At 37.7% G+C, this 23,994-nt stretch overlaps 1 protein-coding gene across 1 annotated transcript in view; it reads right to left on the bottom strand.

The window, feature by feature from the left end:
• The window catches only part of DPYD (dihydropyrimidine dehydrogenase), a 372,912-nt gene that overhangs the window by 332,765 nt on the left and 16,153 nt on the right, over nt 1-23,994 (bottom strand). Inside the window, exons 2-3 of the mRNA XM_009333861.1 lie at nt 18,671-18,713; nt 17,394-17,504 (exon numbers count right to left, since the gene is read on the bottom strand). Coding sequence (XP_009332136.1) covers nt 17,394-17,504; nt 18,671-18,713 — 154 coding nt within the window. The remainder of the gene's footprint in view (nt 1-17,393; nt 17,505-18,670; nt 18,714-23,994) is intronic.

Below are 23,994 nucleotides of genomic sequence, written 5' to 3'. Positions count from 1 at the left end.
TCTTCCGATTCTCTCCCGCCATCCCAGTGGGGGGGAGTGAGCAAGCAGCTGGGTGGTGCTTCATTGCTGGCTGGGGTTAAACCACAACAGCAAGGTCCTACCAAGGTCCTTCTCTCCTAATCTTATAGATCATGTCTTTCTATTGACAGTTATAGAAACACATGCACCAGCTAAACTATATTCCATGTACTACTTGCTAAATTGTGTACTCCTAATTCTCTCCAACATCTAAAAGACTTACCACAAAATAGTCTTCAAGCCCCCTGGAAAGAGCCTGAAAAGATGCTAAATACAAGGCCAAGAGCTGAGGAACTGGTGAGAGTACCAAAGGACTAGACTCATGTACAGAGAACACCGTAGGATCTCTGACTTCCAGGCTCCAAGCAACCCAATGTTTCTGTCCTGCAGGGAGGGGTGAAAAATCCCATCCTCTGCTTAGCTTAGTAGAAGTAAACAGTGACAGCTCTGCATGAAAAATACTTCAGAGCCTGTGACTGATGATATTTCTTGCCATAACCGTATGTGGTTATGTCACTATGCTCACTGGCCAAGTCCTCATAAAGGAGCATCTTTCCTCCAAATTTTCTTTGCAAAAAACTGAAACAATTCCACAAAAAATACTATTAAGATCCCATCCTCTGACTTGGTGAATTACCAAGAAAAGAGTATATGCGCTTCTATTCTGGATTACCGTGTTATCTGAAAATCAGTATCACAGCATAAAAGATGACTTAGATAGCAATGAAACAAATTTCCTCATGTGACAGTTGAAGGTACTTACCACAGACAAAGCCAAATATGAAATTGAGACTAGATTTCCCCAGAGGAATAACTGGAAATATTAAGTTTGCTTGAGAACTACCTACCCGAGTCAAAGGAATAAGAATTAGGAAAAAGGCTGCAGCCAGTAGAACACAACCCTTGTGTCAAGATCCTGGTGCGGTTGTGTTACATGCTGGCACTTTGTATCAGATTTTCCATCACTATCATTCCTCACGAAAAACTGAAGAATGATTTGACTTAAAATAATATGAAGCTCATTCATAGACTATGAGAGCCATATGCAAACACCAACAAAATGTTCCCTCAGCTCTTACGTTTTAAACTACATGTTGACTCTGAAGTAACTGTAGATGGTAGCAGGAAATGTCATGAGAAGACATGTAAGTGAGCTGACAATTCACATATCTCTGGAAAAAAAACTAGGCTGCAATTTCTCCTCTATTTCCATTTTCTTTGAAATTCAAAAGAAATGTCCTTGTACTGAGATGTTCAGGAAAGCCAAGTATTTAAATACATTTTATATTAATTGCCATCTAAAATAGCTAAATCAGAGGAACACTCGCTTTTTTCTTTTTTTTTTTCTTTTTTCAAAATACCATGAAGAAAAAAATAGTGAAAAGACTACTAAATTTATATGCATTCTTTACTATGCTCATCACTGACTGGTATCTAAAACCTTATTGGAACACTATAGGGTCCACATACAGTAAGACAGTGACCTCAGACTATAATATATACAAAGTCAGAAGAAACAAATGGAAGCACAAAAAGAAAACCAACCCATGAAACTAGAAAGCATGTATAGGAATGTACAAAGAACAACCAAATCGGTTCACTGGGAGCCAAAACTGCTTAACAGTCAACACAATTACATATCTTTAAATATCATGTATCAAGCCAGGTTAGTCAAAATGAAAGCTTACACTCATTGCTAAGGAGGTGGAAAGTCAAGTCTCGGGCGGGGGGGAACAACAAAGTAGGCCAGTGCAAACACTGTTGCTGTAAAATATTTTTTCCCTCTCAAAAACTATTCAGAAAATCAGAGGTATGGGGCTATTACAATGGTTGCAGATCCTACGAAGTTATCACCATCTGTTGTGTCATCTATTTACAGACACACAGACATAATCAAAACTGAAGGAAAACTGCTCAAATAAGTGTAATTCTCTTTGAATAAGATACCATGCATGTTTAATAAGCTTGAGAATCTCCCAATACAATTTTAAGGGAATAAACGGTATTGGTTTCTTTTCTGCAAGAAATGACATGAACGAGAACTTTCCTATACATAGAAACGAACAGGGTTTATGAGCAGCTACATTTGTCAGCAGGGCATTCAAAAGTTCTTTTCATAGTGAACATCAGAAAAAGCATTAAGAGAATGCTGCTGTAACGCTGTTTATTCACATGCAGTTTGAAAACAACATCCAGGATAAATATATAGCCTCAGGTCTCAGTTCCATTTACCACCTTAGAGAGAAGAGCATCTAACAACCCGATACCTCAGTATGGCACTATGCACTCTTCTAGTTCTGTGTCCCATTTACTGTCTTCTTTGTAAGGTTTTTACTCCTTTGGAAGCTTTCATGTCTCAACCTGAATAGCTTGCTTCTCCCACAACCTTCTGGCCTGCCTTCAGACAGCTCAGACTGCTGTATTCCCCTTCTTGTCAGTCTCTTAAAAATTGCTGTGTTCAAGCTGAGGTGAACGATACCAGCAATGCCCCAAAGCACTAGGCAAGCACCTTCCCAGCAATTCCCAAGCAAGCAGGGACATATGGAACCAAGATTCACCAGAAGAGAAGTGTGATGCAAGGCTTCTTGGTATGAGCTAGTCTTAGCACTCTTTGGAGGATTCTAGTTCAGGTCCCACAAACTCTGCTCCTCAAGACATTTGGGCTAGGTCACAGTTCCTGAGCTAATACATTGGGTCTCTCAGCAGGGCTGGCTCTGTCACAGCGTTTTCCTCACATGGCTATGCTACTCTCAAGTCTAGAAGTCGCTCTAACTATTGCAAGTGAAGGGCTTTTAGTTCCCAGAACACTGCACAGGACAGACCTGCCCCTGCTTAATGTGTTTAACTTGGAGAATACGAACAACCCACTCCCTCCCTGCAACCAGAGCTTAACCTAGTACCCTTAGTATCCAAATTTTACAACAAAATGCAGTAACTAGTTTTGAAAATGCTATTTTCAAACATACACACTGAGTATTTTCTAAATAACACTGAAACCCTAACTTTAAATTATTTTTCCTCTCTGGAAAACATACTGGATTTATTAATCAGTCCCCAGCTCCTGAGTGTCACTACTACTATTGCATATGCGCAAACAGAGCAATAGGAAAGAGCAGGGTGGCTGCAAAGGAAAAAGAAACAAACAATCATTACTCTCTTAACACGATTACCAAATTTCTCCTTTTGCTTCTCGAAGCCATTTTCATCTCCGATTTTTAATTCATATTCTTGTCTGGCAGTTTCCCTGTTTCCCTTGTGTAGACACTGTTTGAGCTTTCAATTTTTAATTTTTCTTCAATAGTGCCTATCTTTCCTTTTCTTTTTTTTTTCTTCATTACCTTGGTTTTTTCCTCTCCTGGTCTGTTTCCCCACGCTTGTTTACTTTTTTCCCCCTAGTCCTTACTAATTATTTCATGTCTCTTGATCTGTTTCATTACGTGTCATGGCTTTTCCTTTCTTATTTTTTTTATGTTGCGTTCCTTTATTCCACTCCTGCAGCTCTCTGATTTCTATGTGCTTGCTTAACTATTACCCAAATGGCTCCAAGCAGGACACACTCAAACTGGAGAATAAATAAATTAAAAGAAAAATACTATCTGTGGCCATGTGGTGTTGCCTAGCAACGCCCTGTACCTCTCCACAGCTTTTCTAGAGCCCTGGTGGCAACAGAGCTTTTCAGACTTATTGCTACAAATATATGCAAGATCCTTCTCGCATTGATTGTCCGTTCACTAGCAAATAAATGCAGATAAAAATATAAATGAGAAAGAGAAACTCCAGAGAAAAAGCCAACAACAGGACTACTCTTCCAGCACAAGAAATGGCCGCATACTCTGATGCGCGCTGCCCCCTTGTCTCTCGTGTACTCTGTAAAAGACACGCAGCTTCTATGTTACTACTGTTCACTAATACTACTGGTGTTACAATCTTTGAGAAATAGAATGTAAAACATATTTCTTAAGCAATTAAAATTTGTGTTAAATTCACCCAACTCTTAAATAGTTACTGTGTATGCATTACTGGCTGACATTCATTGACTTCTTACACTCTTGCAAAGTTGCTTCTGAAAGCTTTGCACTAAAGAAACGATAGTAGGTAGCCTCCAGATTGTACAGGATAGGAAAAATGGTCCAAGCATTGTCGAAATGCAGTAGGATTATAAAGGAAGTGAAGTTTGTTCCTAAAGCTTATAGATCCAACCTTAAAAGATTTTCAATATCTACTATTTCTAATGACTTCAGATGCAACAGAAGTGAAAGCGAAGCTTCCCCCCCCGCTTTTCTTTTAAAACAAGTTTGCTGGGCTCAATCTTCAAAAGTTAGAAACAAATGCTCATCAATACTTTACGAAGTATTGGTGATTCAGCATTAGCTAGACTGAGTTTCAAGAGGTCAGATACTAAGCCAGTTTCCCTGACAATCCTTTTTTATTCCACAGCAATGAAAGACTCCTTCCAACAGCCAATGGCAACTTCTGAGAAAGAAAAGTCTTTTTAATTTGGGGATGGAAATAATGCTTATCCAAGGGACTAATACTTTAAGGATATTAGGAGTCCTGGAAGGGGGAGTCAAGAAATAGAAACGCTAAAGCAAAAGATAACTACATAATTTAGCTACGGACCAACCTGTGATGAAGCCCTACAGAATGGAGAAAATGTTCAGTTAACATCTATCTTTCTGAAGGGCATCAAAATCAGTGTTATTATCTGGGAATTTTTTTATACAACTAAATCAGCCTCAAAGCAATTTGATGTCTGCATCGCAGAGTATCAGTAGCAAGTGAAAAGAGCATGCATCAGAGCACATACCTTAAAAAGATATTTAACAGCATCAGTCTACATCTGTCAGCTACAAATTGTTACATAGTAAAGAGAAACCGCAAATGATCCACATAGGTAAACAAGGACAGAAACTAACATTCAGGTACATAATCCCAGTTTATTAACCTCATTCCTACAGTAATGTTTGTAGAAATTAAAGGCTGAAGTAAGGGTACAGAGAACACAGCAGAACCCACAGATGATACAGGTCACCTTAAAACAAACACAGACATTGCGAAGTCAAGCACTTAAATTCAAAAATGCCTAAAAAAGGTTTGCTGTTTCAAAACTTGATTTTTCCCCTTCATGCGTATGCAGCAAAACAGCAGTTTTAATGATATGATCATGCGCTATTTTACACAGAAGTGCTGCCTGACTCAGAAGACAGAACAGAGAGTGCTCACCTAATCAATAGCCTTTCAACGTCTGTGCTTAGTGTGTGGCCTTATTTACTGCACACTATTCAAAACCTTACTTGAAGGCAAAACTACTTTTCCCCATGAACATTTCAATGACACTCATCACTACGGTATCTGAAGTGATTTAAAAGCAATTTATTCTACATACTGTGAATATCCCCTTTTAACAGGTAGCAATCGGCACAGAAAGTCGACTGAATAACTTGAGCACGCTATGTCAGACACCTATGGTCCAAAACAGTGAAGTATATAGGAGACTGGAAGTGACAATGTGGATGATCAGACTTACTCTCTTGCTTTCACATTCAGATTTTCTCATCCAGTTGATGGAACCATCACCCTCTGATCGGCTGGTATTCCTAAATCGTCTTCTCTCTTAATTCCAACTATTAAGCTCCTAGTCATTCTTACCCTCAGCCCTTGGCTGTACAGCCTCCTCCTAATTGCACTATTACATTTACTCTTATCTTTTTTTTATTCTAAACCTCAGTGGCACACAGTTCTTTATGATGTTCTAGTTCCTTCTGTATTGACAGTGCCTGTCGACTTTCTTGTAACATGCTCCTAATATTTATGTCAAGCTCATTAATGAAAATATTAAACGGTATGAATCTGAAGACTGATCCTTCAACAAGCTCTGCTCAAGGCCCGGAAGCTCTTTTTTAAGCACTACTCACTCTCATTTCCTTTCTAGCCCATCCCTTATCCATGTTACTATTCTAATCTAAGCAGACGATACTTCATTATTAATTGGCCAAAAAAAAGCATACCTTGTCAGTGTGTCATGATCTATCCCCAACAATAAACCCCAACATGTCTTATTCCATCTTCTATTTACCTTAATGTGTTTAATAAATCTTTGCTTCAAAATTTGTTTTAAAAGTTCTGCAAGCTGCTGGTATGAGACTAACATAGTTAGCTATAGTTAGTCTCTAACTATAGCTAACTATATAGTTAGCTATAACTCTAACAGAGTTATAGCTGCCCATCAATTTGCCATCTTTTAACATACAGAAACTGCATCGGCTATTCTTTAATCAAGTACCATAACATACAGCTTGCTTTACTCTTAGGCCTGTAATTTCACATGTCAATTTTTCTGTGGTACTTTTACTGACATTTTTCTGTCCCTTTGACTTCAGAGATGAAACCCTCCAAGCTTTCCTTCTGGCCTTCTGGCCCCCTGCCTGGGGTAATTTCCATTTCTGCACTTGTCTGCCCATCAGCCACCTCTTGTTTTACTCCCATTTTACTGAAACTAGAACAACGATTTACAAAGATTTTAGACAATACCCAGGATGTTTAATCCTATCTTCACACTTGCTTTCCTTGTTATTTTATTTCTTTTAATTTAGATAGCTTAAGAACCTTTTACTATTTGTTTTATATAGCTGAATAACCTTTTACTATTTGTTTTAATTTCTTTCACCAGGTGTGACTCAACTTGACTTTTGAAAGTTCTCACTTTTCCCTCTGTACTTTCTCCTTTGCCCATCAATCCCATCTTTTTCAATTCCTTATGGGTTATCCTCATACTCTTAATATTCTTTTTGAAGTTGTTTTCCAGTTCAGTCTGAAACTCTTCTTTACAAGTTGGGATGCAAATTCCAAATAACTTTTGTGTATTTGAATTAACAACAATCTCCTCAAAATTCATCTTTGAGCTGTTTAGTTCAGTTCAGAGATCTAAATAGTTTCCTTAACTTCTGAGTTTGTCTTCTAAAATAATAAAATAAATTTTGGTAATTCTTTTATAGAATTTATAGTAAATTAACTCCAAAGAAAAGCTTGATGAACATTATATTCTGTGATTATCTATTCTATGACTTTCCCCATTTGCTAAATTTAAGGCTAAAGTCCATTCAGCTTGATGATACCTGAATTAGGAAGAGTTGATACTATTTAAAAATGTTATGTTAGCGTTTCTGATTTAATGACTGCTACTAACAAAGTTTGTCAGTTATCACATCAAAGAATACCTGCACGCTACCATTATCAGGATCAGTAGTTTTCCAGGCTGTATATAGAAAGTCAAAGTGTCTTACAATGACTTACCTCTCTAATAGCATTACAATCAATTTCAAGTATAGAAAGTTGTGAGGGTAACAGAATGAGGACGGTGAACTTCAGAAAATATAATTTCAATAGACTCAGCGATCAGGTTGGTATGTCTCCTGAAAGATATACTGATCAGTAAAGGAAAGCAGGAGAGAGGGCAAGCCCTGACAGAAATGCACAAAGGGAAACTATTCCTGAGCAAAGCAAAAAAAAAAAAAAAAGCACTTAACAGACCTTTATGATCATACCATGTCTCCCCCATGGCCTGGAAATCAAAATCATAAAAGCAGGGAAACTATGACACATACCTAAGTAGATAAATATCTAAGTATAAATGAACAGCACAAGCACTGTAGGAATAAAATCAGAAAGCTAAGGCACCAAGCAAATTTCAACTAGCAAGGAAGAAAAAAAAATAAGAAGAAAAAGGTTCTATATACATGAGAAGTAAGAAGAAAATAAAGAGAAGTACAGGTTATGTACAGGAAAGGAGAGCAAATAACAAACGACGCAGAGTGAACTGAATTATTCACAGCCTTCCCTGCTCTCTTTATGAAGATGGCATGGTATAGCAATAACTATTACTGTAAGTATTATTTTTAGCAAGAACATGGGATTGCAGGCTTGAGTATTGAAAAAAGAGGTTGGGGATTTTTTTTTGTTTTTATCAGACAGATGCAGTTCATATATCACTGAGTCAATCTGACTGAAGCAATCCATAGACCACTATCAATGGCACCCAAAGACTCTGAGGGCTTGGGGTTCCAAAAGGCCAGCAGAGACAAACATAACGTTTCCCTTTACAAAAAAGGGAGTGAAAATAGCAATTCTAGACCCCAGCAGAGAAAACAGAGTACTTTTATTAAAAATGATAATGCAATATCAAAAAAGCCAACATAGGCATGTAAAAAACAAAGTTAAATCAATCTTATTTTCTGTCCTTAAGAGGATGAATGGTCTCACGAATCAGTGGTAGATGTGACAAATCTCGAGTAAACTTTTTTTTGTAAGTATTCCACACCACATTTTCATAAGCCAATTAAAAACGTAGCCTAGATAAAACAAATATCCAGTGAGTGCACAACTTACTGAAAAACAACCCCTAGCTTGTTTTCTATCACTGAAAAAGGACCTGAATCAAGATGCTTCATGATTCACCCAGGACCCCAATGACTTGGATAGCTGGAAAAGAAGAATGTACTAATGGTTTCTACCGACATCATGTTTGGTGGAATAAGGGAAACAGGGAAGGAGGAGATATTAAACGTTTTAAAAGGCAAGATAAGAATTTAAAAATTAGGCCAAATTGAAGGGTCAGAATTTAGGCCATAAACTGAAGACAAGACAATCCAATGCTCTTGCAGAAGGAACAGCACATTGTGGGATAGTTCAGTGTGTGAGGCAAAGAAATTATTTCATTCTACTTGGTGCTAGCTAGGTCCCAGCTGAAAAACTGTGCAGTTTTTCCATCATCACGATTAGAAAAAGATGCAGAAAATGAAAATCCAAAGAAAAACAACAAAATAACAGCTTCAGAAAACGTGACCAGCAAAGAAGAGTTGAAGGAAAATAAGAGAACTGGAAGGATATCTAACAGGAATCTTCTGATATAACAGATTTTATACCAAAAGGGAACAATCATCAATTGTTCTGCAAGTAGGAGAAGGACAAGACAACAATTTGATCTTCAACAAATGAAATATAGTATATTTTAGGAAAAACTTGCTGTTGCATTGATTAAACACTAACAAGAATGAGAAGTCTCCAACATCATATGCCTTTAGAAGTGCGTTATACAAATGCCTGTCAAGAAGTGTCTACCTATATTTCATTCTGTCCCAATCCAGAAATTCTCTCACTATCCCTCTCAAACCTACATTTTTATGATTCTATGATTAGATTGATTTCTATTTACAGCCATAGCCAAATTTAAACTTGCTGTGTGGAGACTCTATAGCACATTCTCAGCACACTAGAAATGAGTTTACTGCCCTTCCCTAAAGTGATTTTGACCCATAAAGGTTTGGTTTTACCCTTGCTATCTTTTTACTGTCTGTTGCATTATTAACATAAAATGCTTTACCTTTATGTTTGTCTTTCCTGAACAGTGCATATCCTTTAAGGCAACTGTACAGGTAGTAATTTGGATGCTTCTTAATTTGTTTACTTGATTTAGCAATGTTAAGAACATTCCTCTCACATGGCACATGAACAAGAAATCTTCAACTTATTTTTTTAAAGAAAAATACAACAAGACATGAATTACAACTTGATAATTTTCAAATGGAATGCACGTGGTAGGATCTTTAGCTCTATAGAAGAAAACCTCTGCCACTTTAGCTAGCAATTAAGCAACAGTAGGTTGTTGTCCTGTTCTCAGTATTAGAGGGGAATAGAAAGTTTTGCTGAGTGATTGTTCCAGATACTGGCTGAAGAAACAGGACTGATTGGAGATGGAAGAAGTGGCTGCAGAAAACACGTACATGTAGCTTTCTGAAGACAGCCGGAACTGCTGGAACGGACACACAGCCAGAAAGACTAAGAGGGAACATGCTTCGACATGGCAACACCACAGCTCCAGAGACTGGGCCACCCACCAGTTCCCATTTCATCAATATGAAGCGCACACGCTATAAGGAAGGTTCTTGTGCCAAGGAGTACCTAGGATTTTTGCAGACTGAAGAATCCCCAAAACATTACTTCTGATATCAATACTGGATGGGATACTATGTTCATTTTCAACACTATATTCAAACAATGTATCAGTTTATAAAACAACAAAGGCATAATCTCAAATCATTCCTGAGATGCACCACCAAAAATTTAAGGGTTCCTGAAACCAGGACACTACCCTAAGCAGAGAGTACTAAATATTGTAAGCAAAGGAGCAGTGAGTGATGAGGCAGTTAACTGCTCTCCACCTGAGGACTGTACATTGCGATAAAAATGCAACAGAAACTGGTCAAGATAAGGTTTTCAAAGCTTCTGGACAGTTCTGTTGTACCAACATACTTTTTCAATCCCCAGCCTGTTACGCATCCTTGCTTCAAAGCATGAGGATGCTAGTGCTTTTTTTTAATATAATACTATCAGGATTGGTTAAAAGATCAAAAACAAGCTTTTCTGCCAGACGTGTTCATTCATACTTACGTGATTTATGGATATGCATATATGACTGATTTTGTCATATATGCATAAAAGAATTGATGGACTGGTAGTTGGAAAATTTTTGTCCAAATATATGGCAAAGTTGCAGACAAACTACAAGCAGGGTCTTGTAATGAACACTTCAGTGCAATTTAGTATTGGACAGTGCTACCAGCCCTGCTTAAAATACAGCATTCAGCAAGCTGTACTACTTCCTTCACACTAAAATTGGTCTCTCAGCTCCTTTTACTTCCAGCGAGCAGATGTCTTCCAGGACTTAGACAACATAAATAGATCTGAAGTGAGTAATTACTAGCAGGCTAACAATGGCACAGGTTTCTGCAAGAAACAATGTTCAAGCACTTACAATTTCTCAACCTAAAGCTCATGATCATTTTTAGTTTTATAGATTTCTAAACAGAACGGAGATGGGGCTTTTGCTATACAAGAAGAAAGTCTAGGAGAGGAAAGGAAAGAGCAGTATAGGTTTCGGTATAGGCAATGGTTTACAAAAGAAAGAAAAAGTGGGAGTAGAGGGGCTGAAAAAAGAGAAGCTAGTCGTCTTCTTATTTATTCTGTTTTCCAATACACCAACACAAGAAGGCACCTTTATCTCCATCCAATAACCACAGGAAAGTGCACATAACGAAATCCACATCTAAAAGAATATAAGGCTAAGCAGAAGATGAAAGTTAACAGTGAAGATTGTTTCTGGTCTTATCTCTACTCTCTGATCTGCTCAGCTTTAATGAAGGGGAATGAGTTGATCAGACTTACCTAGAATTCAGCATTTGCAGCAGACAAGCATTTTTCATTTTGTCATACACGTATGTGTAAAACCAAACAGTTTGCAACTCCGAGACACTTTGGTTTTGAAATGGTCAAGATCAGAAATACACCTGGAACTAAAAATCTTTGGTGAGTGCTGCTCTATAAGAAGGGGAATCATCCAACATCAAACCTGAAGGACACCAAACCTGAAGAACTCTGAACAGAGGAAGTTAAGAGGTCAGAGGTGGTTTTGCACAGCACTCCAGGAGAGCCACAAGGTAAGAAGGAACCTTTTGCAGAGGACTCAAAAAGGATTTGGCATAACTTGCCATCAGCTAGCATTTACAATTTGATACACAGAAAATGTGCATAAAAGCACTGATTTGTAGCAGTCAGGCAAGTTAGAAGCTATTGAGGTATTCTAATGAAAATACCTTAAGACATTGAAACTAAAATAAAACAGAAAATTCAAGGACTATAATATGCATTTCTTAGAGCAAGTGTAAGTGCTATCATATATAAACATGTAAACTACTTTATTCCAGTAAAACGGTTATAAATGCCAGCATATGGTATCGATAGGAGAAAATGCAGAGTAATTAGTTAATCTAAAAAATGCATGAGTAGGAATTTGGCTGCTAAATGATTAAACTGGTACATTTTAAAATGTCTATTAATATTTAATTATTGACACTATGAGAAAAGAGAAAATCTCTTGATGTTACTTCTCAGCTCTTTCTGATACTCAGTAACCCATGTATTATTCATATGAATAGTTTGTGCATATACAGTCAATCACTAGTTAAATAAAAGAATCATTCTCAAATTCCCTAATCACCTCAATAGATCCTAATGCAATATTTTCCACATTTGGGAATCAGAGCGTTTTATTTAAGAAATCAGTCTGGCCATGATGAATACAGTGCAGCCTGAGCAGACATCAGTTCAAAGAATCAGATGTCAAAGTGCTCCCTCTAATGTCCCTTAATCATCACACCAATTAGTGGTTGAATAGTGATGTGATTAAAAAGACCGCTGCTATCCTATACCTATTCAGACTAGTAGAATTCTACATATGTTCTACCAATTAATGTTTGAATAGAGCAGCGATTAGAGAGACATCTGCCATTGTATATTCATTCAGAAAAGAGCTAAACTTGCATATTCATATGCAATGAAGACAAAAATAAATATTTGCAAAGGTAAACTATACATTTAGATTATAAAGATAATTGAGTTGATTTCCTTTAATGAGTGTTCTCTATTTTACAATATTTGTGATTATTTTTTATTTATAAATATATAATCTTTCATCAATACGTGTCTAGAAATGGCCAAATTATTCACTGAAAAAGCATCTATTCATTAAGGTTCCTGATTTCAGGCCTTGGGTGAACTGGGTTTCATATCTACTTGTTTGCAATTGTGAACTGCTAACTTGATTATTCTGTAACTGTGATACATGATTGCGCACAAAAATTACATGGCATTTTTCCATCTCACCACAAGGCAATACTTAGAGTAACAAACCGATTATAGCTGAGAAAGAATCACCTTATTTACAGGTTTTTCTATGCAAGCTTGGACATTTGTACACTAAGAGGTCCTTACAAACTTTTTTTTTTAAAAATAAGAATTCCTTTTTACAGATGTTCATATATAGCAGTGACAGCCACAGAAATACTATCAAAGTAAAAAGAAGTTTGAAGTTTTAGCAAACTCCTATTACTACTGTTTTAAGGGAGCAACCTTGTCCTCTGAATTTAAAGAACAACATGATCTGTTACATCTTGCAATGAATTGCAGACCTCACTCTCCACCACTAGCACAGAGCAATCTGGTAGTTGCACCTTAATGTTGCACAGAAAAAGACAAGGTGAAGAATTTGGTTCTTTAACGGCTGGAAAGAACTATAGGACAGTTAAAGACTCTTGCCCAAAAGTGATACCCCTTGCAAAAAAGAGCTGAGCTTAAAAATGATGTTGTTCAAGGAAGAGAGGCTCTTGTTGCACAATGCTGATTGGGCTTTGCAAACGCAAGGACAAAGAACAATGCTACTAGTGCCAGAAAATCAATACTGTTACAGGCTACGGCAATTAACTACAAACCAATTTAAACCCCATTTCCTTTTCACCTTTCTTGTCTCATTGAAATACTTCCAACTCTTCCATCTGGAGCAATTATTACTATTATTTCTAAATGCAGAAACTGAAGAAAATCTGAATATATAGGTGGGTTTATGTCATCTTCCCACCTATCCTTAGTAGGCACCTCCAAGGTTTCATTACAAAAAAAGGTTGGACTACAATATCCCACTGAATTCTCCAGTGACAAGTGAATTTATAAAAATTGCAGAGGTGAATTTCATTAAAACAACAAACCCGCACGTGTACAAGGTAAAAGCAGAACTTGTCCCATAATGCTTAGAAACTCTAGTCATAAAGCACAGAATTCAGTGTGCTGGGTGTCACGCAAATGCACACAACGCGTGCCCATCTAGTTCGTGATTTAATGTCAGCAAGCATAGAATACATACAGAAATGGAATTATAGAGAGTTGGAAACCATAAATAAAAACATAAATCAGATGTCTAAACAATCCTGAACTACCTAGGAAAACCCTGAAATCAAAGCAAGTCCTTACAGCATCCACAGTTCATTGCTTTAGTTTTATCTGTAAACTGATGACCTAACGTGGTCTAAATTTCGCTGCCTTCTCCAGGATTTACTATTAGTATAGGCATCTCAAAACTCTTCTACTTTTAATTTCTTCTGACCAACAGAAACCTTTGTTTCCCCAGCCAGACTAGTGGCATCTGTTTATACCACCTTTCAGCACGACTCGGAAGAAACCAGAGTGTTAATGCTTAGGTTTAGCACTGTTACCGAGGGTGACTCAGCAATCAAGAGTTTACCTACTCTGATCTAAATATCTGAGTTAAAATTTCTGAAGGAAAGCTGACTGATCTTGCACCTACAGCTATAAATCACTTTTACAGCAAAATTTGGTTGCTAACACAGCAAATAAATAGCACTCATTGAAAGCATAATTGAACCTTCCTTTAGGAGAATGCTCTTCCAATGTTGAGGAAAGATATTGACACTCAGTTTCCACTTCAGAACTCATTTAATGGGCAACCCAAAGTGTCTCAGAGCAGGCTAGGCGTTAAAATTTCACTTGTGTAATTATTCTGAGGGAATATGTAAGTCTGCCATCTGGAAGCGTATTAGACATTACAAAGTCACTGTGTGCATGCCTCAGCAGATGCAGCTTTTGTTCGGAGTTTTGAGGGCTGTTAATTTAATTAGTTTTGTATTTTCATACTCCCACCTTCCCTCCAACAGTGATTCTGCAAAGGCAGCACCAGTACAGCTTTAAAAGAATCCAAAGCTAAAAGCCAAATTCAGATTTTAAGGAAATGCAAACAAAGATACTTCCTATGGACTTCAAATAGAGCTTGACCTGTTCATCAGCACGCCTAAACGTTACTGCCAATGGCTTTTTAGACCACAACAGAAAATTGTGCTCAATGTATCCTTTCCTACATTAGCTTTCTTATTTTAAGAAGGCTAGGAAAGGATTCTATCGTTTTGGTTTCTTGGTTTATTAAAACCACTCAACAACAATGATCTGGAGAATGTAAAAAGTCTCTCATTTTCTCCTAATGCCTTTCATGTAATGGGATCCCACACAAGAGTTTAGGTTTGATTTTTTTGGTTTTGTAGGACTTTTTCTGCCAGAATAGTAAGCTGTGTGGTAAATCTTGCACAGTAAAAGTAAGCTACACATTTCTGAGTAAAGAAAAGTTTGACAGTTCTGAAAACTGGGACCATTACTGGCCTAAAAACAAGGACTACCCCTTTACAGTTTCTTCAAGCATTTTACATTTCTTACCATGACTTGCAACCTAAATAATGTGACATTTCTACCAAATAATTCATAATATACAGTACAAGAGCTATCTGTGATGAAGGTGTGTACATGTACAGATATACCTATTTTCTTATTTCTAACCTTTAACCCTGCAAGTTGCAACACATGAGCAGATCTCTGTCAGTGCAGAGTCCTAAGAAGTGCATGGATCTCCACGCAGTAATGCAGAACTAAAAAACCAAGTTGTTTATCAGATTGTAAACCTATGCCGAAACATCATCCTGCAATATTTGACAACATTCAGAATGTCTTTCAAATGAAAAGCCAGCCAAGGCACGCAAGCTACCGATGAACCCGAAATCGGTACTGTTTGCACAGCCCAAGAAGCTCAGGCCTTGGGGATCCAAGAACATTTGAGACACCATGAGGTACGCACGCACAGCTAAGAGCAGGAACACGGGAAGACAGACAATTTCTAGAAAGCTATGCACTTTCACAGTTAACAGCAAAACCTTCAAACATCAAACATTGTATGAATAAACTGAATACAAAAATCAAACAAGGCTGATATGGGGGAAAGCTCAGAGATAACCAAGAGTGATCTTAAAGCCTAGAAGCTTTAGAAAATGTGTGTTAACACACCCATTAGGAAGACATAGATGTGTATGCTATAGTTTGAAGTTTAACTAACTAGGATAATTTACATTGGAACAGCTAATCAGGTTACTACACAGATAGCTAGCTGCCCTGCTGCATGCATACCTGAGCTTCCTAACAAACAGTTTCTGAAAACAGAGGCGTTTACAGCCCAGTATTGATTACAGGTCACCTGAAAACATAACGATGTAAACTGTAGCCATCCAGGAGCCGCTTGCTGAGCAGCTCAACTATCTGTGCAGCAGGAACAGACAGTTGTGGGCAATAACTGCATCAGACATCCCAAAATAATCATCCCTGTTCACAAACAGAAGCTTTTCATGTTCGTTAGTTTCCAGTTATTATAACATTACCTAGAGCCAATAAATAAAATAAGAAAATAGGAATATTAGCTACAGTAAGAGAGACATTCTTATAATCAATGCTACAAAACAGGAAACTATACTAGAGTATGTTTGAAATGCTAAGGCTACCCTGCATTGCTCCTCCCAGCAAATATTTGCTGGTCATACTGGATTTCATAATTTTGCGAAACTGAGGAACTACGTGGGGTTTTTTGTTTTGGTTTGTGTTTTGTTGGCTTTTTTTTTTTTTTAATAATAATAAACGAATATCAACTATCAAACCTGAATTTTCCTACTTAGTGGGAGAAGATGTTTTGATAACACTATGAAAAGACACCATAACATTGTACCATAAGGGAAATAGTTTGCAGATGAAGTAGTAGTACTCTACCTAAAAGACTTCTGAATTTAGAGGATTATCTAAGAGAATCTGTAGGAAGACAGTAAAAACACTACAAAGATGAGAGATCAAAGAGACAACAAAATCTGATAGGATTAGTCAAATATCACACTGAGACTAGGAATCTAAATACCTAGAGAGAAAATGATGATATCTAATGGCAGAAATACTGAAGAATACAGACAGTTTATAATGAAAAAATATTTATTCTAAAAGCACCTATTTCCTGAAAAATACAATGCACAAAATTTAAATACCAGAGCCATGTTTTAATCTAAGCTTTATGTATTTATATGTAACGTATATACATATGGTCATGTATATAGTACATACATATGTATATAGCTCTATATATAGATACATATGTACATAAAATAGGTACATATGATGGGTTCCCCTATTTCTGTACTGAAATAGAATTACCTTTAAAAGTCTCAGGAGGGATAGTGAAGTGCTGCTCTACCCAGTGTTACTCCTGGAAAACAGAAAGAAAAGGAGCAAGCGGGCAGCAGCCCTGCAGGGTGCAGAAGAGGCAGCTGACGCTGGCTACCCAGGGAGCGCGAGTGGCTCTGCGAGGCTCGGGAGGTGGTGAGCCAGCTGTGATACCGCTTGACACTTGAGACGGATCAGACTCCATAACGAAAGGGGAAAAAGTTGCATCAAAGACTTGCTAAATCACCGAAAAGGACAAAAGTATGGCATGTACTCAGTTCTGAAAAGTAAATAGCTGATCACAAAGTAACTCTGTACCTACAGGAACAGAACTAGGAGCCAAATTTGGCTACTGAACAACACAGGAAACTCAAATTTGAATTTCTCACACAAGTGAGATTTCAGCCTCAATGACTTATTGCATGTTCCAGATGCAATAACAAACATGCACTTACTGAACAGCTTTTGTCAGAATTCCTTTTCCATTGCTTCTTGACTTGTTTCTTTGCTGCAGTTGAATGAAGAGTTGCATGTGTCTGTTTTCGGGGATTTAAAGTCAGAATGTTCTGTAGAAAGAGAATAGAAAATATTAAAATGTAGATAAGATTTCCAAAAAAGTTCAAAGCCTCTGAAATCACACCTCACACTTATTTACAGTGCTATACAAAACCAAAACACAATTACTCGATATTATAGCCCAACTTCATACAAATCTGTTTAGATTTGTATTGTCCACACCACTTAGATTTTGAGTATTTAAGGTCATTTCTAGGTCTGCTAGAAAACAGAATTATATTTAGTGGCCATGATAATGGTTTCCATTCCTGGATGTTTGTTATGTACGGCATATAGAAAGACGTAATTCTGCTTCATTATATCACTCCAAGTAACACTTGTAAAGCAAAACAAGCAAAAATATTTTAAAGGATCTGGGTTATTTCTGGACGTTTCATCATTTCAGTATAAATTCCAACTTCCCCTTCACAGGAACCTGCTTCTACGCCTAGTGAGCTGATGAGTTAACTTCATTTCTCTTACAATGCTTTTATCTGCAAGGACACAAACAAATGTTGGGAATATAGCTGTACTTTGTGGTGGTCTGGCGACACAGGCAGAATGAAGTTTGTAATGTCTTTCATTATACTAGTGCAACTTGAAAAATTAAATCAGCTTTTTGGAACCCAAGCTCTTTTTCAAATCAGGCAAATGACAGGTTTCCGTAGCAAAACTGACCTCACTTAATTCAAGGGGTGAGTGTGAACAGCATGCAAGCGACAGATCCAGACTCAGGTCTGTGATGGAGAACCAAAACAGGCATATTGTTGGTTGTAACTCCTGGAATTTGTTTTGTAAGTTTTCCTTTAAAAAAAAAAAGACTTTAGCACTACACTTCTCCACTGTGGTGAATAGGGTGTGCTTATTCTGTTACTATATGTCAAAGACGTGTGAGACTGACTTACAGAAATGGAGACTGAACACGATGAGTATGATGGGGTTATGAATATTATATCAGGATGCTTCCTTATCTTAAAAGTCTGCTTGAGTGGGTGATAATGATGAAAAAGTAATCTGTTGTATTAAGGTTTTATTGTGTTGATGTTTAGGGGGACTTTTTTTTTTTTTTTTAATGCAAAGGGGCCACTTTCTAATCAACTATTTAATGCTTACTCCGGACTGATCAGTAATCCATTTTTCCCACAAAACAGAAATGTCACCTACTTGAAAATTCTACCTGCAGATAACAACATAGCCCAATACAGTAACTCCCAGCTTGCCTGAAGCACAAAGAGACAAAAAAGTGGGTTACAACTTTCAAAAAGATATAGACTGTTTAGCAGCCTACATGCTGTTGACTTTCAGAAGGAGTTAGAGGGTGTAATCAGATGTGCCTCTGCAATTCCAGCAGTAAAGATTCTGCTCCATTTCTGGGTGTTCCCCAGCTGAGTACCTCAGGCAAGATGTGGCAACCAAATGCATTCAGTGGTGGTTTATGCTAATTTATTTCATTCTTAATTAAAACAGAGCGGGGACATTCACATAAGGGATGTCACTTACAGCATCTCAGTTGCTACTTTAATTTCTCAAGATGATCAAACTCAACTGTCAGAGCACATCTGACTCATTGGTGATAGGCTGTCGAGTGCCCAAATCACCCAAACCGGGCAGTAGGTCCTGAATCACACATACACTTTAGCAAAATTTTGCCTACTCTCTTTTGTAATTGCTTAATGCAGTACTCTTGGCCATGAATATTATAATTATTTTAGCAAACCGAAATGAATTGCAAATTTCTAGTAATAAACTGTAACAGATGTACTCCACTGGGTACAGCACCAGTTGGTTTAAAATGTGGAACAAATGGTGGGGCAAGCCAAGGACGGAAGAATCCCCATATGTTTGCTCCTGTTGGAATTCTGCAGCAGGAGCACGGCTCCAAGCGCAACAGTTGCAGAAATCCAAAAGGACTACGTAGCGCAGCATGTCCCAGAATTAAATCCGAAATAAAACTGGCACAGAATATACTAAATCACATATACAATATAAAAATTGCTTATATTCCCACTGCCTAAATAATATACTATCTGCCTAAATCTTGGATTGCTGACCAAGGTGGCTGGTCTAGCTAGAGGTCCCTGGTGTTTAAGAACTGCTCAGAAGTTAACTGCTTAAATGGGAAAGTAATGTAAATGCTTTTGGGTCTGTTAAACTGTCAGAAAGGAAAATTAGTGAGGGTGTTTTCTTCCTATTCATTTCAGTCCCCTGGTTGGTTTTCTGCAGCTTACAGCTAGTCAGACATTTAGTAAAATTAACAAATAAATTCAGGTAGCTCAGCCAGTAAGTGGAAAATAACTGAGAAGAAAGTACTAGAGGGAGTGTTGCAACTAAACACTTAATGTATGCACCCAGCTAAACAAAAATAAACCTCCGTGGACATGCAAGAAAGGAATCCCGAGACCTCCAATCTCTCAAACACATTGACCATCTGACCAGGGGGAGAGCTCATTGGTGAGGAGAATTATTTGGGCATCTGTTATCTGACTTGTCCCGATCCCATGCTTATTCTGCTACATAAATTCTCATTCTTGCCACATGAGCTGTTGTTTGATGTCTCCAGATGTTGAAAGGGCAAGACTCAAGTTCCCCAATGGAGGATGTGGGTACATAATACATCACTTTTCAGAGTACTATGAACTTTGGATCTTACATTAAGATGCTATTGGTATAGTAATGGGGAACCTATGAATTATATATTTAGTGTTTTACATAAATGGCCACATTTATTTCATTAAAAATGAAGTAGGTATAAATCCATTATCATTAATGGCTGCAAATCAGACTACAATGCTGCTGTACTTTTGTAGAAATCTATTTAGGTACTATATTGATGGAAAAAGAAATAGGGCTATGAGTAAGTACCTAGAAGTAAAATCAGCCCATGTTGAGTACACGCTTGTGGCACAGCTGCATAACATGCATAGCAGAGTTAAGCTTGCAGCTTTGCACAACACTGATGATTATGAGCACCACCAAAGTATTATACTTCCTTTCATTATTTCCACATATTAATTTGAAGACTTCACTTTGGGAAGAAAGCCAAGTGGTCTGTCTCTACAGAACACAACTGAATGTATATTGCAGATGACTCCCTCAAATACGACTACCTTAAGGAATTCCTTTAATAATAACCCATGACAATGATTTCTTTCATGTCTTTTAAAAGACAAAGATTACTATAAGCTAAAAAATACTAAAGAATGGTTTAATTCCCTAATACATCCTCTTCTAGAAGGGAACGTATTCATTATGACTAATATATATTGATTTAGGTTGCAAGTATCCTAAAATGCTGTAAACTATTTATATGTAACGTACAACGATAATGACTAGCATGTGTAAGTAATAGCTACAGTTTTTAAATTTTGAGAATTTAGTGATAAATGGTCACGTTGATCTGTGCCAACACAGTAACATAGCTTCTGAGAATAAACTTGCCATAAGCTATTCATTAGATGTTTATTGCTCAGCTTCTACTTTAAAGGCTATGATTAAGTCTACACAAAAAACACTAGCTCTAATCTTCACTATCATCTATTAATGAAAAGCCTGTAAAAGTTTTAAAACAGCATGTTATATTACAGCGAGTAATTTTTCAAGAATTTGAATTAATACTACTCCAAACTAAGTGATTTCAAGGCAGTCATTCGGGATAGGACACATTCTGCAGTTGGGAGTCCTGTTTCTGATACAGCATTTTCAGATAAATCAAGGCAGGTTTGGCACATGCTCTGCGGTGATCCAACGTAAATTTCTGGTATAGAAATTTCATTTCATTAAAAGTGTCACACCCATTTTATTCCCATCTCATAAAGTCACCCTTTTAGCTGAAATCATAAGAAGCTATTGCCATTAAATCTGATTTTTAATTACATGCATATTCAGCAAAATAAAACATAAAATTATGGAAGCACTATGCTTATTAGGAACGCTCCAATACCAACCGGGGCGGAGGGGGAAGCAGAGAGGGGATGGTGTTAAGAGAAAAAAAATACAATTTACATCATAGGTGGGACTGCAGTAACTTCAAGGCAGTCATCAAAAAGTCCTGCTAGTCTAGCATTGTCTTTGTAAAATATATGACGTTACTTCAAATTTTGAAAGCTTTTCTTTAGAGCACTAAGCTTTGAAGTCTTCAGCTTCCGCCCCCCCGCAAAGTAACAACCTTAGCAAGGTGTCCTGGTTAACGTGGACCTTATCTCTCACTAGAAACAGGAAATTTGGTAAAAATTCAATGGTTAAGATTACTCTGCTTCTAGAAGAACTCCTACTGAAACCAATGAGTTGCATCTGGAGTATTTAATCCTTAGTAATCCTCATCTTTGTTACTGGTAATTCAAAGCCAGAATAAGGATCAGAAAAACCTTCTTCAGGCTCTGTCACAGGTTGCGGTATTAAAACTGTATAGGCTTCTTAATATGACAAAGTAATAATTTGCTCTTTTCATGGATTCTGTCCATTTTCTCTAGATTGTTGGGGAAGTTTCTTATGAACAGCCCCAAAACGCCTGCTGAAGTTCACCACAGATCAATACGCATACAGCCACAATGAAGCTGCTGAAAATGCAACTGTTCACATGCAGACTATGACTATGGGCATAAAATGTGGTCCCACGTGTCTGTTCGCTTTGTTTTAGCATGCAGCACATTTACCTAGCCCAGCCCCTGCAATACACAGGTTATATCCTGTTTTACTCCAGTTGCCTCACAGAGCATCCTCAGCTAAACTCTTTTATATATATCAATTAAAACTCAGGAGTAGGCTAGGCATGCTAGGGAATGCATGTGGAGAGCAATTTAACCCACCCCATTCCATTAATCTACCCAATTTCCTTAAAAAGAGTTGTAATCTCCCTCACAGCAAGTAACATTAAATGTATTGCAAGATACATATGTTCACCAAGTGAACATAATGAGAACGTTGTTTTTTTTTCTAAGAGTAATGAGCATACTAAACAATTAATTTCAAAGCTATGCAAGTGTTAATTCACTGACAGAAACAAGTACCTGGGGTTTTTCCCCTGATATTTTCTAGTATATTTGAACATGTAACTGATTTTATTAGTGTTAGTCAGTCAAAGACCAAAGAACTTAAGCTACAAGTATTTGTTTTCGTGAGATTAGATGACCCAGGATAATGAGTATTGTTTAAAAATCATGTCAGTTAAGAAAAAGATGACTAAGGCATGAGTTCTTTCTATTAATATCTTATTTGAATTGCCTAGTTCACATTTTACTTCTTGCATCTACTCTGCCTTTTGGAAAGCAGCACAAAGCACTAACAGACAGACGCAGCACTTCCAACACCATCTAAAGTCCCTAACTATTACAAGTGGGAGTTTCATTACCAAATGAGCAAGAGCAAGTTCTAGTCCTAGGAGGGTTTGTAACACTAAAAGATAAACAAGATTTCAAAAAATAAGTATCCATGGTGTCATGTCTTCCAGAAGCTAGCTCTATGTTATTTTTCACTATTGAAAGATTATGGGAAAGCGTTGTGAATTTCTCCCTCATGCTTATATATGACAGAATACCTGATAAATTGATACTTGTGGCAAATGTGTATTTCCTTACTGAAGATCTGAACTGATGAGAATCTTTACAAGCAATTTATATAACCTGGCTGATAATACATCTTAAGAATTCATCCAAAAACTTCAAAAAGAAGAAAAGACTGTGCTTTCACAGTAGTTCAGGCCTGGTTTAATTGCGAGGCAATGAAGGCCAGAGAAAGCTAGATGAAATGTGAAATGACCACAGATGTCAGGGGAATAGTGTGGTCAGCCTTTGGAGAGCCCAATTCTGGAACCAGAAAGGATCCCAGACAGCATGGGACTCAGAAGGGAAACCCCCAAAGAATTATTTTTGTATATTACCAGATAAGTTTTCTGTTGCTGAGACAAACAGCTGCGTGTGTGAGCAAAGTCACAAGCTGACTGCGAACCCATTTACCCATTTATATTACGGTATATCATAGCGTGACAAGCCGCAACCCTCTCATCTCTCTTAACAAGCACAAACTCTCCAGGTGACCCTCTGTGTCCATGCCTGAGAACCAGCAATTTACATTATTATATCATCTTCCAACCAGAGCCCTCAAGGTCCAGAGAGTTGGAAGATGGGGCTTCACTTCTGTGGAGAGACAGTAAGCCTGTGACTAGGTAACGCGCCAGAAGAGCAACAGTGCTGCAGCCTCCTGTGAGACAGGGGCTGAGAAGCCGACGGGCTCAAGGGACTGGGGCCTGACCCTGAATCCTGGTGCGTGTACGGGAGGTGGCGGGGAGCTCATACACACCTGGGAAAAGCCTCAACTTTCAATCACAAGACTTGTTTCTTCTCTGAGCCACACAAGCTCAGAGTCTCTGTGCTGATTTTGGCTGGGACAGAGTTAATTTTCTTCACAGCAGCTGCTATGGGGCTGTGGTTTGGATTTGTGCTGGAAACAGTGTTGATAACACAGGGATGTTTTCGTTCCTGCTGGGCCGTGCTGACACCGAGTAAA

This window comes from Pygoscelis adeliae, unplaced genomic scaffold (genome assembly GCF_000699105.1).
Source record: "Pygoscelis adeliae isolate BGI_AS28 unplaced genomic scaffold, ASM69910v1 Scaffold10, whole genome shotgun sequence".
NCBI lineage: Eukaryota > Metazoa > Chordata > Aves > Sphenisciformes > Spheniscidae > Pygoscelis > Pygoscelis adeliae.
The sequence above is the reverse complement of the archived record's forward strand: the minus strand, read 5'-3'. Positions and strand labels throughout refer to the sequence as shown.